This window comes from Chelon labrosus (assembly GCF_963514085.1).
Source record: "Chelon labrosus genome assembly, chromosome: 23".
Lineage (NCBI taxonomy): Eukaryota > Metazoa > Chordata > Actinopteri > Mugiliformes > Mugilidae > Chelon > Chelon labrosus.
In genome coordinates this window covers 4,545,155-4,561,404 of record NC_140356.1, presented here as the reverse complement: position 1 = coordinate 4,561,404, position 16,250 = coordinate 4,545,155, and the positions used below count along the sequence as shown (strand labels likewise).

Genomic DNA, 16,250 nt, shown 5'->3' with positions numbered 1-16,250 from the left:
CAGTAAAAAAAGAAATACATTTTCCAAAATCTTCCAGAAATTTAACAAAGGATTGATCGAAAGGTTTAAAAATGACTTCACAGATCACTGGCAGCAGGTAACAGAGATGAGATCTAAGGACAGCACTGTGTGTGTATGATGAAATGTTTCCACTGTATATATAAAACAGATGAGTGAAATGTGCATGACCAGGCACTAGCTGGAACCATGGGATAGTGTCTAGTCTTACCTTAACAGAAGTCTTACAGCAATACCGCTGGGTGGAGTGGGTTAAAACTTTCGGTAAATGTTCAGTCAAACACGAACATATGTATAAATGTTTTCGCAATAGGATTCTTCAGTATTGTTTTAGATGACTAAACGGATTACATGCAAGTTATACGTAAGCAACCAGTTATTCACTAAGGCTTTACTAATCATTTTGAAATCGTATTTTCATCACGGAGATAATGTTATAATTATATCATTATTACCTAATGGTTTATGAACAGTTTACTTAAGGTATATTAATGCAGCATTTTACAAACATGTATAATGCATTAGTACCATTAGTTATTATAAAGTGTTAGCATAAAGGGCACTGCAGAGACGTGGCGGGAAGTGACAGGCATAGAGCGTTTGGACAGTCCGGGGCATGTTCAGGACAAAGTTCTCACATATTTCTTGGTGAAACACTCGTGAAGTCTAAAATTACATCTGGATATTGTTCCACAGTTATGTCTGTGCTCCGTTGTATGGAAAAGTAAAGCTAAACTTGAAATACCTAAAAGTACATGGACCGGATAAAGGCACAAGAGTGAAACTCGTACAGCAATAACAGAAATGAAGTCCAGGCTATTTCAGTAAATTGCCAAAAGGGAGGATTTTTAAAGAATCTAAAATGTAAAACAAAAGTTGCTTTGTTCATGTATGTGTACTCAAATGAACCCTTACTCAGGATTCATTCACTCCTTCTGCGTAAGAAATGACTTCTTGCGCGCTCACCTCTGTACAAATAATTACAGAGCAATCATCCTGCTCCATCCCAAACCCAGGGTAAACAGGCTCAGAGAAGTTGTTGTAGAATGTGTGAATGTGTCTCAAGGTCCCAGAGGACACACTGTAGAACGACAGGGTGCCCCCTGGCCAGTCCAGATAGACCCCGACCCTGTGGGAGGAAGACGGAGGTGCTGGTATTTCCACCGACTGCTGGTCGTGCTGAGCGGTGTAGTGATCCTCACAGCAGTACAGACTCCAGGACTGGTCAGTAGAGCCAAACCCGCAAAGGTCATAACCTGCCCTCCGACGGATTCCCCTCATGGCTAGGGCGACATCCACCCAGCGTCCACGCCACTCCACCTCCCAGTAGTGGCGCTGGGTGAGGCCTTGGTGGCACAGTACCTGGGAGACGCTCTCGAACCTCTCAGGGTGGTCAGGGTACTGCTGTTTCTCTCTGACCCATGTCACCTGCTTTCCCCCGTCGTAAAGAAAGAGCGACTTGGCTGCCGTGTTCATGTCGAATGTCAGTGTGCACGCATCTGTGAAAAACACAAATCAAAAAGAGTTTTTACTCATAGCTTTGGTTTCACATCAGCGAAAAGGTCAAATGACAACTCCAAACGTTTCCCTTTGTTTTAGTGCAAAGAACAACAAGTACGTTATGAATCTATACTATTACAAAACATTTCTTAAGAAAAAGAAGTGCCATCTCTGTATAGTTCTAGGTCTTAGTGTTGTGTTATGTCCACAGTGTAATTTTTGCACTTTACCAAATTCATCCTGCGGGCCAGAATGGACCATCTGGCAAGCCGGTTTTGGGCCCCGGGCCATATGTTTGACACTCCCGTACTAGTTTAAAAACTCAGTTTTACACCTTACTTTTAAACCTAGATTTTATCTCAAAACTCAAAAACAAGGTAAAAAAAACAAAAAAACAAGTCATGCTGTAATGTCAAAAAGTTCTTTAGATTTTCCACACAGTGGTGCTCGAGCTTTTATACGAAAGACAGAATGAAAATCCTGCCATCTGTTGGGCAAATGACGAAACAACAGACACTCCCAAAAATACACACGGATGCTTTCAAAATTAAACAAGTAATGTGTAAAGTTCGCATATAAATGATTGTGCATGAACAAGTTTTTAAATATTGTTAATTAACTTCTGAATCTGTGCCTCTGGGATAAAAACTAGCTTGATAAAATAAAAGAAACTGAGAACGTATGCATTTATTTCACACTTTTAAATAGTAGAAAAACACACAACTTACATTTTTTCAGCGATGATTTCAAGTAACATTCAGCATTGTGGTCCACACTGTAGACAGGGGGACATATAAGAAACATGAGTCATTATTGGACATATTTTTCAGGTAGCCACATTGCACCTTCTGTCAGTTCATGTGTAGCACATGTTTTTTTTTTCCTTTTCTGATAAGGGAATGGAAGTACAGAGCCTCATAAAGTGTTTAAACACAATGGGTTGTGTATGTTAAAGGGGAACTACTGTTTTTTACAACTGCGACCTTATTTCTGGCATAAAATACGATCGTTTACTCACCCATATAACTTTGTTTGGCATCCTTCGTCAGATATTTAGATCCGTGTATATCCATATAGTGGGAGTGACTGGGGCACCACAACGCAGCCTCTAAATAACGCATTATCTGCCGCAAAACGGCAATATTTTGTTATGATACGTTAGTGCTATTCCCCGTTGAGTCTGGAGTTATCTATTTGCGGAAATGCAGCGGTTTGTTGTTCTTTGGCCAGTTTTTCCCCTCTCTGCCTCCGCATCCTCCTTTCAATGAACTCCTCATATGTATACTCTGGCTCAAAACGGTAAGGACGGCCATCAGAAACAAAGCCGTCGTCCACAGCCTCAGAATATGAAAAATATTCAGCCATGTTGCAAAAAACTAGCAGTAGCAAATTACAGGTAAACAAGCTCAGAGATGACACCATCCAGGTCAGAGGTCTGTAGGTCAATCTACAGACCCCAGACGATGACAACAGGTAACTCCAGACTCAACGGGGAATAGCACTAGTGTAGCATAACAAAATACTGGTGAAATGAACAAGTTTCACAGCAGATAATGCGTTATTTAGAGCGTTTCGGTGCCCCAGTCACTCCCACTATATGGATATACGCGAATAACTCCAAATTACATCAAAGTTATATGGGTGAGTAAACGGTCGTATTTTATGCCAGAAATAAGGTCCAGTTTGTAAAAAACAGTAATTCCCCTTCAAGAGATCTTGGCATCTTAGGGAGTCATTCATTAATTCATTCATCTTCTGTAACCGCAATGGCTTTCTTCTTGCCACTCTTCCGTAAGGGCCAGATTTGTGCAGTGCACAACCAATAGTTGTCCTGTGGACAGATTCCCCCACCTGAGCTGTGGACCTCTGCAGTTCGTCCAGAGTCACCATGGGCCTCTTGGCTGCATCTCTGATCTTGTTCAGCGTGTAAGTTTAGGTGGACAGCTGTGTCTTGGTAGGTTTGCAGTTGTGCCATACTCTTTCCATTTCCGGATGATGGATTGAACAGTGCTCCGTGAGATGTTCAAAGCTTGGGAAACCTTTTTTATAGCCTAACCCTGCTTTAAACTTCTCCGCACCTTTATCCCTGACCTGTCTGGTGTGTTCCTTGGACTTCATGATGCTGTTTTTTCCCCAATATTGTCTTAACAAACCTCTGAGGCCGTCACAGAACAGCTGTGTTTGTACTGAGATTAGATTACACACAGGTGGACTCTATTTAGTCATTAGGTCAACATTCGATCATTCAGCAATCATCAGGTGACTTCTGAAGGCAATTGGTTGCACTCAGAGAAAAGGGGGCTGAATACTTTTGCACACTGCACTTTTCAGTTTTTTATTTGCAAATAAAATTAAAATCATGTATAATTTTCTTTGTACTTCACAATTGTGTGCCACTCTGTGTCAGTCTTTCTCATAAAATTCCAATAAAATATATTCATGTTTGTGGTCGTAATGTGACAAAATGTGGAAAAGTTCAAGGGGTATGAATACTTTTGCAAGCCACTGTATTGCAAACCCAGAAAGTACTGATGTAAACCAAGCTTTAGTTTCACCTGAGTTTTTCTAATTTGGAGAGTGGGCTGTCCAGATGAACAGAGATCAGCTTCACCCCAGAGTCCTGCAGGTAGTTGTAGCTGAGGTCCAGCTGCCTCAGGTGAGAAGGGTTGGACTGCAGTGCTGAAGCCAAATGAGTGCAGCCATTCTCCGTGACTCCGCAGAACGACAACCTAAAGATATGTATATATAGGCAGGTTATTAGCATTTCAAACCCATCATTCACTTTTCTGTGTGTTATGCAGAGATGAACATATACTCTGCAACTCTTACTTGCCATTACTAACTGTCAACCTGTAAAGTTTTAACGAAGCTCAAGTGCATTTGCATCTTATGTGTATACTGTATATCATTACTGTTAGGATTATTTGTGATGAAATTAGCCACATCTAAAGTTTAATATAAAGCCATTTTACCTCAATCTTTCCAGTGAACAGTCTGGACTTGCCAGTCCAGTAGAAAGTAGGCTGATTTCTATGTCCTGCAGGTCATTCTCACTAAGATCAAGCTCCTTCAGGTGAGAGCTGTTGGAGCTGAGAACTAATGCAAAATCAGCACAGCATTTCTGGAGATTGCTCTCATTTATCCTGCAGATGAGAACATGTTTCATAAGTTCACAGATGCATGAATACTGGTCATGATTACACTGATATAATGTGTGTCCGCTGACCCAGTGTGACCTTACCTTAATGTCTCCAGCTTACAGTGCTGACCTCTGAGTCCAGAGCACAGCAGCTTTATGCCCGGACCCTGCAGGTTGTTTCCACTCAGGTCCAGCTGTCTGAGGTGGCCAGAATCAGAGCTCAGGGCTGAGCCAATGGGATCGCAGCATTTCTGTGACAGGCCACACCAGCTCAGTCTGAGAGGTGGAGGAAAAGTCATTTTTTTTCAAATATCCCTTTTATCCTTTGTTTATTAGGTTATCATCATTCCATAAAATGTTATTTTCATTTATTGATCTTGTTAAGCCATTTTGTGCTATAGTATGCCAAGATAATAAGGCGGATACATACATCTGCAAAAAGTTCATTTTTAGCAAGCTGATAAACTGGATATATGGTCAAAGGCACTACTCCATTGGTATAACATTGTTCATATTTCAGGACGTGCAAGAAGGTTAGCAATTTCTGTAACGTTAGCTTTAGCAACTTTATGAGTCGATACTGTTTCTAGCTGTTTGTTACCTTGTCTTTGTATTCTTCTGCCATCTACAGGTCAAACATTGAATTATGCAGCTTTAATCAAACACATTATAATGCAAACAAAAAACTGAATTAGCAATATCTTAACCGTAGCCAGAAAATTGACACAGTGACATGACAGGCCCCTGATGTAGCTCTGAAAAATAGTTAGTCATAGTTTAGCAAAGCAGGCACTAACCTGAGTATTTCCAGTCTACAGTGTGGACTCTTCAGTCCATCAACAAGCAGTGATACACCAGAATCTTTCAAGCTGTTGTTACTCAGGTCTAGAGTTTTCAGGCGGGATGAGCCTGAGCTTAAAACCGAAGACAAATCTGCACAGCAGCCCTCTCTCAGCTTGCACTGATTCAACCTACACAAAGAATATTCACCAATGCATTTCTTAAATTAAAGTCCAAGCAAACAATTTAAGTTTGTGTGCAAGAATCTGGTCTTACCTCAGTGTTTCCAGTCTACAGTGGTGGCTGCACAGTCCCACACACAGAGCCTTCACTCCTGCTTGCTGTAAGTCGTTAGCACTCAAGTCCAACTCTCTGAGCTGGGTAGCCTCCTTGCTGACAGCAAGAGCCAGTGCTTCACCGCAGTCTCCTTCTAGTTTACACTTATGCAATCTAAAATAAGGAAATAAAGAGAGTTTGCTATTGCAAAAGCAAATGCACTACTGCAAAATAAGAAATGGACTGCATATATGCTAATTTATTTGTAACCATGACAACAAAGAGAAGTAAACCCATACCACAGCATTTACTACCACACAAGTTGCTGCTGTTTGCAGGAATATGTTGTGCAATCATTGGTTTAGAAGACGCAGTTTATAACAACACTGTCACAAGACCTTAAAATCTTCAGTTTGCAGTGTGGACTCCTTAATCCGACTGAAAGCAGCTTCACTCCCAAATCCTTCAGGCTGTTGTCACTCAGGTCTAGTGCTGTTAAATGAGAGGAGGTCGAGCTCAGTGCGGTAGCCAAAGCTTCACAGCAATTCTCAGTGAGGTTGCAGCGATTTAGCCTAGAAAACACACAATTCCATTTGTTTCTTTCATTGTGGGATGAGAAAGAGGCAAGGTCCAAGAACCTTTGCTTTGTTACACATAAACTTACAGAGCACGTGTGGAGGAGTTAATGACAGTCAGCAGCTTCACTAGACCCTCTTCTGATCTTATGTACTTCTTCAGGTCAAACTCTTCCTCAGTTGCATCTGATGTCATCAGCTCAAAGGTTAGAGCTGACCACTGGACTGGAGACAGTTTTTTGCCTGCAAGCTGCCTGGAGTTTACAAAGGTCTGAATCTCCGTCACTAAAGACTCCTCTTTGAGCTCACTCAGACAGTGGAACAAGTTGAGCTTGGCTTCTGGGTCTTCATTGATCTTCTCCTTAATGAACTCAATAGTTGTGGCAACATCTTCCTTTCCCTCAACTTCAAAATGCAATATTCTAGAGAGGAGCTCCTGGTTCGACGTCAGCGAGAGTCCCAGAAGGAAGCGGAGAAAGAGGTCCCAGTGGCCGTCTGGACTCTCCAAGGCTTTTTCAATGGCAGTCTTATGAAAAGTGAAAACAGATTTGGGGAACCATTTCATGGACATCCTTTTCAGGTATCCAAGGAGAACGTTGTCCTTTTTTTGCATGTATGAATAATGGGCATATACAGCTGCCAGAAACTCCTGGATGGTCAAATGTACAAAGCTAAAAACTTCCCTTCTCCTTCTTCCTTCCATCACAAAGACCTCTGTACAAACTCCTGAGTAGATGGTTGCCTCTTTGATATCCATGCCGCACTCTTTCAGGTCAGACTCATAGAAGATTAGTTTGCCCTTCTCCAGTTGCCGGTATGCAAGCTCTGCCAGCTTCAAAACAACGTTGTCACTGCTCATTGGGTAGTGTCCTTCAACCATTCGGTCTGTCTGGCAGAGAAGGAGATACACGTACATCTCAGTCAGGGTGCTGGGCATGCCGCTTGTCACATTGTCTCGCATCATTTTCTTCATTACAGTTACAGTTATCCAGCAGAAAACTGGTATTTGGCACATGATGTAGAGGCTTCTCGATGACTTCACATGGTTGATGATCCTGGTGGCAAGGTCATTATTGCCCAAACGTCTCTTAAAGTATTCCTCCCTCTCATCGTTAGCAAAGCCTTTCACCTCTGTCCACTGGTGGATGTGCTTTCGAGGGATCCGGCTGGCCGCCGCAGGCCTGGAGGTGATCCAGATGAGTGCATTGCTGAGCAGATCCCCTGTGATGAGGTTTGTGATCAGCACATCAAGTGAGGCAGGCTCCGTCTCATCTCTCAAGACCTTGTTGTGTTTGAAATTCAAGGGGAGGAGACTCTCATCGAGGCCGTCAAAGATGAAGAGGACTTTGCATTCTGTTCCCAGCTTCTCAAGGCGCTTTACCTCAGGGAAGAACTGATGGAGCAGCTGCATCAGACTGTAGTCCTTCTCGCCTATGTTTGGATTTATCTCACGGAAAGGAAGTGGAAAGAGGAAGGTGATGTCCTGATTTTCCTTTCCTTCAGCCCAGCTTAGGGTATACTTCTGCACACAGACAGTTTTACCCACTCCGGGTATACCCAGGGTAAGCACAGTTCTGATTCGCTTCTGCTGGTTGGGCTTGGGTTTGAAAATGTCACTAACTTTAATGGACGTTTCCTCTGTTGTCACATGCGTGGACTTCTGCTGTCTGACCTCATGCTCCTCGGTGAAGCCTCCCTGGGCTCCTTCGATCACATGTAGTTCTGTGTAGATTTTGTTCAGGTAGACTGTGTCCCCTTCATCTGCATTCCCCTCATAAATGTTTTGGTACTTTTCCTTCAAAGTGGATTTCAGTCTTTCTCTGACTGCGTGGGGTTCAGTTTCTGTACAAAGAAAGAATAAAAGTCTTTCACTTAAATATTATGTCTGTGTACATAGATGTATGATCGTGTCCACATGACTATGTGTGCATGTTTGTGTGAGTTTCTCTTATCTTACCCTTGCTTATCTGATTGCCTGGAACTGATAAAGAGACAACGAAAGAACAAAGCTGTTACGCAACTAACCTTACAGACTAAAAAAACAGTCCCATGTTTTACTTTTTAAACGTGTTTTACCTTCTTTGTATTTCCTCTGTAGTGTTTCAGCCCAGAGTTTGAGTTTCATCCTCGTGAGTATATCCACAGTAACAGTAACAGCACTGTCATAGCCATATGTCTTCACCACAAGATCCACAGTCCCCTCTCTGTCTGATCCTTCAATCCGTGACCTGGGAATATGTGGGAATCCTTCAAGAACATCACTGTAAAGGAACCACTGAAATGTCCTCAGCTCCTTATCAACCAGCTCTTCCAAAATGTCCAAGAGCAGCTCAGGAACACAAGCCATATCTGTTTTCTGCGTCTCTCATGCAATCAGCCTCTTTGTTGTTTGAGTGGACATCCTCTGTCTGATGTAAGTTTCAAATGCAGCAACACTTTCAGTTTTGAGTTGATGCAGGCTGGTGTCGTCTGCTTCCTGCTGTGCTGTGTATTTATAGTCAGGTGGGTAGGACAGTCATTGCACACAATAAACAACTGAAAGAACGAAGAACATGTTTAGCCAGTCTGCTGCAGATGGTGATATGGGTATATATCAGTGACGTGCGATGAGGTTTATGGCTGGTGAGGCACAGATGCACAATTATGAACCCAATGGAATAGCTTAAATTCGCCATTCAGTTGGCTGCTTTCACACTAACTGGTTACGTTTCATATCTCAAATTAGCAGACACAAATGGAAATATTTGAATTTAAAACCAAATCGTCACCTTAATCAAATATATATTGAAATAGTTTAATAGTTTAATAGTATTGAGTTGTTAAATCTTCTAATGATCTGATCCATTATTAATACAGACTGTTAAACAAAATATCTTCCATCATTTACCACTTACTGTTTTGACTGAAGGTCGAGTTTGAGAAAGTTTTAAACTTAGATATACAATCTTCTATGTTTGGCTTTCACACTGGGAAAAGATCCCAGTAAGTAATGGCTGCCTCGTCTCGTGCTTTTTCAGTGCGGTTTAATGATAAACAAGACCAAATGTGTTACACTCATACATGAAATACATTAACTGGGCTGTGGAAAATTATGGCACATGATAAATAGGTGCACAGCCATTATATTGTTGACACACAAAGAGTTAGCCACAGACACGCGCCAAGGACACGAACCTAATCCAGTGTGTGAGAGATTGCGCAATCCGAGGTGAGGCTCAGCTGACTGCTGCCTCAACTCGCGTCGCTCCCAGTATTCACACAGGAAATACGTACTACTGCCTTACATATACCTGGATTTGCCTAAGCAAATAGCCTCCTATTGGATAATTACTGCATGGGTGATTATCTTTCAGCTGGCAACAAGTTATTTAACCCTAACTGATGCAATGAGTAGCTTCTCATTTCTTAAACAACCGTGTTCTTCGAAGATGAAAAACTGGAAAAAAAAGGCTTCAGTTCGCTAGGGAGCATAAAGATTGGACTCTGGAGCAATGGAAGAAGGTCATGTGGTCTGATGAGTCCAGATTTACCCTGTTCCAGAGTGATGGGGGCATCAGGGTAAGAGAGGCAGATGAAGTGATGCACCCATCAGGTTTTATTAGTTTCACTCTGTGCTACATCCACACTGAACTTCCTGTTCTGTTAGCCGTATAATCTAAAATAGAAACAAAAATTGCTTACCTTGCTATTAGTGAGAAGCAAGACTGCAGGAGGGTTTGCATTTCTTTCGAAAGTACCAATAATATAGGGTGTTCTTGTAGACATTTACGCAATGATCACAGTTCAGAGTTTACTGTAGCTGTTCAAAGTCAATGGATACCCAGCATGTGCATGTATACTTCCTGGAAGCCCATTTACAGTGACTTGGCCTATTTACATGGCCTTGAAACAGTACCACAACAATAAAGGCAGATAAAGACCTTAACTCTGCAACAACAATGGAGCACTGTGGGGATTTCAGTTCACATAAATCATTAAATCAGCTCTCTGTTGTTGGGTCAACATGCAGTGATTCCATTCGTTTGTCATAGGCAACAGAGTAAAAGGAAAATCTGAAAGAAAACTGCAGAAAAAAAACATGATAAATGTAAACGTAATGACAAAAAGGTAGTTTAATGAGTATGAACTTGATGTAAAAACATTGATGTGTTCCTGGTGTTTCAGGCCCAGACAGATCAACGTGTGACTGGTAATCTGAGCCATCATACTTCATCAGCAGCATCAGTGGTTTATGTATTACAGTGTGTTAATGCTCCTTATTCTGTGCATTCATCTTTACGTAATTTGATGCAATGAAGGCATGTCATAAACCAATTCTGCACCAATGAACACTGGAAAACACCAAGCTACAAAGCATCTGCACTTCAGGAGGCAGGAGAGAAGTCTGAGGTGGAAATGTAGAAAAGAAAATGAGGTGCTGGTACCAAAACAACATTTCCATGCACACCAACAACATAGAAACATGGGTCAACAGAAGCATGGGAAACTAGAAGACCACATGCAGTCTGTGGCCCATGTGGTCCACCAGTGGAAACAGACTTCCCTCCTTCAGCTGCCTGAGAGGCTCTACGAGGATCAGGTGACACAGATTGTTTGTGCCCAGGCAGGAGGCTTCCCGTCATAGGCGACACCGCCCCTCCTCTCATTGAGCTCCTCTTCGCCGCTTGCAGGAGGTCCACAAAAAGGCTCAAGATCAGAGTATGGTTTCTCCAGAACTTCGAGAACCCTGGTGATCTAAGGGACAAGGTGCAAATAAGAGGACGGTCATTCTCTAGGACTTGACTTGCATGAAACAGAATTTGAATCCCATTATTGGACAATAAAAGGTCTGCGCTTTGGGAGACGAAGACATGAAAAAAAAAACATGGCTGACTGAAGTCTATTAAAGCAGCTGCATGTCAAACAGCAAAACAGAGTTCAATGATCTCTGTGCGCTTGCACAACTAATGGCTATTTTTCTCCACCTAGAGGCAGATTTAGTTTACTGTAAATGACTTACGACACTTCCCTCATTCCAGGAAATGCTACTGTCCCAAGAACTGATGTAAGCAACATGCTCCTTTTAATTCTTTTAATTTAATACTACCTTTAAGAATCACTCCCTGTCTTTACTATTGGTTGTGTGTGTGTGTGTTTTTTTCAGGTTTCTGATACAGTATTGAAGTCAAATAGTGTAGACCAGCATCTGCGTAGGTAGACTTGGATGTCCGTGTGGAAGTTTACACGTGGAATAATTCAAATTTAAGAGAGTATTCTGACCTCAGAGAAGTCCCCTTTTTCCGCAGCCAGAATTGCATTCTGGGCAATGTAGTTGCGCAGGACCACTCTGGGGTTGGTGCTGTTCATCACTCTGATCCTCTCACTTTTGATCAGGGTCAAGTCACTTGTGCCATCAAACTCCTGCGCTAAACGCCTCCTACAGAAGAAAAATGCAAACGTCTCATTTTACTCAAAATGTGAGGCAATAAGTGGTCAGGCAGTCGTCATCTATCATTCTGTGAGAAACCCTGATCTGATATTATTCTGCACACGGTGAGTCTGTGCAAATGCTAGTGAAGCAGTAGGAAATGTTAAGTTTGCACAGTCAGCAACCTCTGAAACCAGCGCTGTTATCTGATGATGAGTTAGCAGTCCACATCCATATCCAGATTATGAGTTTACAGAGATAACATTAACAGTAACTTAATGTAGGGTGTTTTTCTGTGGGTGTCCGCAAAGACACCCAGTTTATAGTGACACAGATATATATTTATTGTAATACTTTCATCATTAAGCTCAGTCACAGCTGTATTACATCAACTGGCAATAAACGAACATTTATTTATTTAAATTAAATGCTTAGACAAAGCCACATTATAGCAGGAATCATTTTTCTCCATTTAACTCTGTTTTGGTCTCCACCAACTATACAACTACACAAATGATAATGTTAAGTTCGCCAGCTGTAAACAAGGTTGAGAAGAACAGTAGCACTGAACAAAAACAATACAGTTATAACATTATAAAACCTTGACAAACATGGAGGGTGTGTGGGGGGGGGGGAGAGGTGTTAATTCTCGGACCTTTCACATTGCATGCAATTATCTGATCCACTGTTAATGGAAAACCTTAGCATTCAATTGGAAACACGCAACAGGAAATAGGTTTCTTTCTGTCCATAGGTATGATTCATCCATATGGTGCCAGAGGCCCTAACTTTGACTCCCAAATAATGTTAAAGTTACTTTTTAAATTTGAAAGAACATAGAACGATGTGTTCAAATCCCATTATATAAGATACTGAAGCCCGGATAGCTCAGTCGGTAGAGCATCAGACTTTTAATCTGAGGGTCCAGGGTTCAAGTCCCTGTTCGGGCGATAAGTTTTTCATTGAACTTGGTAACAGTTGTTGTGGCGTTCGAATGACAAAGGGTGTTTCTCAGAACGGGTTCTTGTCAGATCCCGTGGACTTCTGAGACACCATATTTCAAAGTATGTGTCTGACTAACTATGGTCCTGATATGTTCTTGCCCTGCCAGTTTTATTGAGGATGCCCTTGGAGGTAAATTGTGAAATGCATGCTGTGGTTATGAAACACTCTGCTATTTCACTGCAGAGTGACCGTCCTCCAGAGCTTGTCTTCTGAATTGAACTACCAAGTACTCAAGTCCAAACTTTCCGTACTTACTACGTCCAAAGTTCTCTTGAGCCAAAGCATCTGACTCCCTAATCTGATCCCCGTATGTAGTCCTGAGTGCATATTAATGGTACACTCGCATGTATGTGCATACTTGGCCAATAAAGTTGATTAAACAATTTAGTTTTTTGTGTATTAAATACATTTTAACTACAATCAAATGCAATTCTGACTTATAGACTGCGTTTTCTTACCTGTACCGGCTAATCCAGCGCATCCAGTCGTCGCGCTGCTTTTCCTTGAGCTCGTCTTGATCTGTTTCCAGGAGCTCCTTAAGCCGGCCCATGAGCTCCAGCTGCTGGGCCACACCTGGACTCTCTGCCACCATCCCAAACATGACTGGGTTGGTTTGTGCCATGGACAGAATCGTCGCCAGTTCTCTAAAAACAGAGAAGATGCCGTAAAATCCAGCTCTGGCACTGGCATGCTGGTCCATGTGTGCCTATTACTGTCCTCCACAATAAAAACATACATTTAACTTACATATTATCTTGGTAAGATTGTCTCCCATAATGCTAGCATTTAAAAAGAAGAGCATATCAGATGAAATCACATGAGACTTGAAAGTGGTCAGGAAGGATTAGATGTACATTACTTGGGAGCGTATGGTGGAGAAGCTATAGATGTTGAAAATAAAGAGACCCCACCACCATACACCCCCTCATCGGTCCTCCATTGTTGGCTTATTAGCCACCTTTAGCTCCTCAATAGAGGCACACTGCTCTAGGATGAGGTCCACCACAGGCCCCACAGTGGACCTCTCACTGTCGCCCTGCTCAGGCCAGGGGACACGACTCAGCAGGCGGAAGGTGTTGGTGAAATCTGCACCTGGAAATGCATGAGAACACAGTATGACACTGCAGGAAACAGGGGATTTAGAAGAAGTTGCATGATCACATTTGGAGCAGTTTTAGGAGTCTTTTCCTTCTTTTTTTTTTTTTTTTTTACCTGTGTTGTGCATGACTCGCAGCAGCTCCGATATGAGCTCGCTGTCCCCCACCTCTTCTTTTCTCACAAGACCCAGCTTTTTCCTCATGCCACACAGGTAGAAGGCCTCGTACGCGGGCATGAATTCATCCAGGACAGCTCCTGCTTCCGCCTGGCTGAGCTCGGAGCCCAGCGCCTCAGCCAGGCGAGCCAGGTTCCAGCGGCACGCAGAAGGCTGGGCTTGGTACGAATAGCGCCGTCTTTTGTCTGAAGCATTGCTGACAAAATCTGGATCAAATCTGACACACAGAGGGATTAATTCCACATAGAAATGTGTTGGAACTGGCATGAAATATGGTTTGTATTTGCTTTTTATCAAAACAGATTGTTTGCTGATCTATTTATATATGCAGAGCTGAAAATAGCTTAATTTAATGGATGGAAAAGTAGTCTAAAGGATAAATGAAGACAACTCTGACTTGCACTTTCAGCATCCTACCTGTCCATGAAACCAAACGGGCCGTAGTCCAGAGTAAGACCCAGGATGCTAATGTTGTCTGTGTTCAGGACGCCATGGCAAAAACCAACGCACTGCCACTGGGCCACTAGCTTAGCGGTGTCAATCATCACCTGTGGATGCACAAGACAAAATCGATGATCAAAATGTTAAAACACCAGCATTAAGTAAGAGAACCGCGGTCTCGAACACTACTCCTCTCCCCTCACGGCTCAGTCCTCACCTCTCTGAAAAAAGCCACATTCCGATCTTTCCGGTTGCTCTGAGCCTGCTGAATGCCAGGATAAAACGTCTCAACGACGTAGTCCAGCAGCTGAGCGCGGATGTCATGCCGCCCTGCACTGGGACCCTGCAGGCCTGAGAATTCATCTCTGCCCAGAAAGATCTCAAAAGATCCAAACCTTTTTTTTTTTTTTAATAGTAAAAAAACAAGACTTAACAGAACATCCACATTTGACAACATCACTTCTTTTTTGTGCACTGACAAAAAATAGGAAAACCTGATGAAGGAAGGCGCGAGACGCAGGACGACTGAGCAGCACTCGCGAACACGACGGCCGCTGTTGAATGGATCTCTGCTCACGTAGAGGTCAGAGGTCACGAGGGATGCTGCGCGGGTGCTGGGTATCCCTAGGGCAGCCATGGCCTCGCTGCACAGGAACTCTCTGATGCTGGAGCGAAGCACCTTCCTTCCATCACCATCTCTGAAAAAGCCATCAAATATTCAAGTCTAATTAACTAGTGCCTACTTAGAATATGACACATGTTGTTTTGTGTCAGTTACTTTGCCTACAAACAAAATGAACAACAGTGAATTACATGTAGGCCTACCTTTTTAAATTGACAGTAGTTGTACACCGATCAGCCACAACATTAAAACCACTGACAGGAGAAGTAAATAACATCAACCATCTTGTGACAATTCAATGTGCTGACCAAGGTGTTGACCTGGCCTCCAAATTCACTAGATCCCAAACTGATCAAGTATCTGTGGGATGATCCACAGAGGCCCCTCCCCTCAACCTATAGAACTGTAATGAATGATCGTTATGAATGAGTGAACAATACTATGTGCTCAAGTCAGGCTGAGAGGCTGCACACACAGCTGTTGAGCAATGGGAGACACATTTGATGTGTGCCAAGCAGTTAAGCTCTTAAGCAGCTCTCTCTGGGTTAATGCATTCACATTCCTCTGGTGAGAAAGACTTCAGAAGGATTTACTGTGTCACCTGCTGAAATTGCCTTATTCTTACTTGGTGCAGAAACAATTAAAAACACTATTTTTAGTCCCAGACTTATAACCTGTTCATAGGCGGTTGATGAATAAGATGTGCATGAATGGCAACAATGCATGACTTACCTGGAGTAAGGTGTGACCCCTGCGCCTTTAACCTGGATCTCCCAGCGCCCATGGGTGCCCGATTCCACCTCCCCCAGGTACATCACCGCTCCGTCGCCCAGCTGACCCGCAAACAACCCGAACTGGTGCCCGCTGTAGCAGTGCGCTGCGGGCTCGGAGCCCGGCAGCAGCCTGGAGCCGCTCAGATACTCCGGAGCCAGAGGGTCGCTCAACACGTCCTGCGCGCTCAGACCGAGCAGTGACAGCGCTGACCCGGACAGGGCCGCGAAGCTGGGGCGGACCAGGGGCTGAAGTGTCCGGATTCTGGAGAAACACGCCCCAGGGACGGTTCGGGACCCGGGCTGCTCTGAGTCATCCACCGGCAGCTTTCTCAGCGCGGTGTTGTTGAAAGGTAAGCGCTCCAGAGCCGAGGCCGTACACTGAGAGGACTCCATGGAGACTGGCTGCAGATTAATGCGAGCCGGTCAGTCATAATAACCCCT

At 43.2% G+C, this 16,250-nt stretch overlaps 2 protein-coding genes across 2 annotated transcripts; both read right to left on the bottom strand.

Moving 5' to 3' along the window:
- Positions 1-22: 22 nt before the first annotated feature.
- LOC311508863 (NACHT, LRR and PYD domains-containing protein 3-like) lies at positions 23-9,051 on the bottom strand. Its single transcript, XM_084573853.1, has 11 exons — positions 8,347-9,051; positions 8,246-8,269; positions 6,378-8,166; positions 6,112-6,285; positions 5,714-5,887; positions 5,455-5,628; positions 4,760-4,933; positions 4,491-4,661; positions 4,074-4,247; positions 2,247-2,293; positions 23-1,517 (listed from the first exon to the last, which is right to left on the bottom strand). Exons 1-11 carry the CDS (start codon positions 8,633-8,635, stop codon positions 934-936), a joined length of 3,774 nt encoding a protein of 1,257 aa, XP_084429979.1. The 5' UTR covers positions 8,636-9,051; the 3' UTR covers positions 23-933.
- Positions 9,052-10,323: 1,272 nt separating this feature from the next.
- selenoo2 (selenoprotein O2) lies at positions 10,324-16,202 on the bottom strand (the record flags this gene model as incomplete). The annotated part of the gene is made up of 9 exons (XM_084573852.1): positions 10,324-11,022; positions 11,548-11,704; positions 13,159-13,344; positions 13,630-13,792; positions 13,913-14,190; positions 14,391-14,521; positions 14,632-14,809; positions 14,909-15,112; positions 15,769-16,202. 9 exons carry the CDS (start codon positions 16,200-16,202, stop codon positions 10,864-10,866), a joined length of 1,890 nt encoding a protein of 629 aa, XP_084429978.1. The 3' UTR covers positions 10,324-10,863.
- Between the last annotated feature and the right edge of the window lie 48 nt (positions 16,203-16,250).

What these genes read in the sequence shown, in the direction of transcription:
- LOC311508863 (XM_084573853.1), bottom strand. Translation starts at nt 8,635, where the DNA reads ATGGCTTGTGTTCCTGAGCTGCTCTTGGACATTTTGGAAGAGCTGGTT. An exon ending in TGTTCACTGGAAAGATTGAG is followed by an intron (nt 4,248 to 4,490) that starts GTAAAATGGCTT and finishes ACATATCTTTAG; the next exon opens with GTTGTCGTTCTGCGGAGTCA. An exon ending in GAAATCATCGCTGAAAAAAT is followed by an intron (nt 1,518 to 2,246) that starts GTAAGTTGTGTG and finishes TGTTTTTCACAG; the next exon opens with ATGCGTGCACACTGACATTC.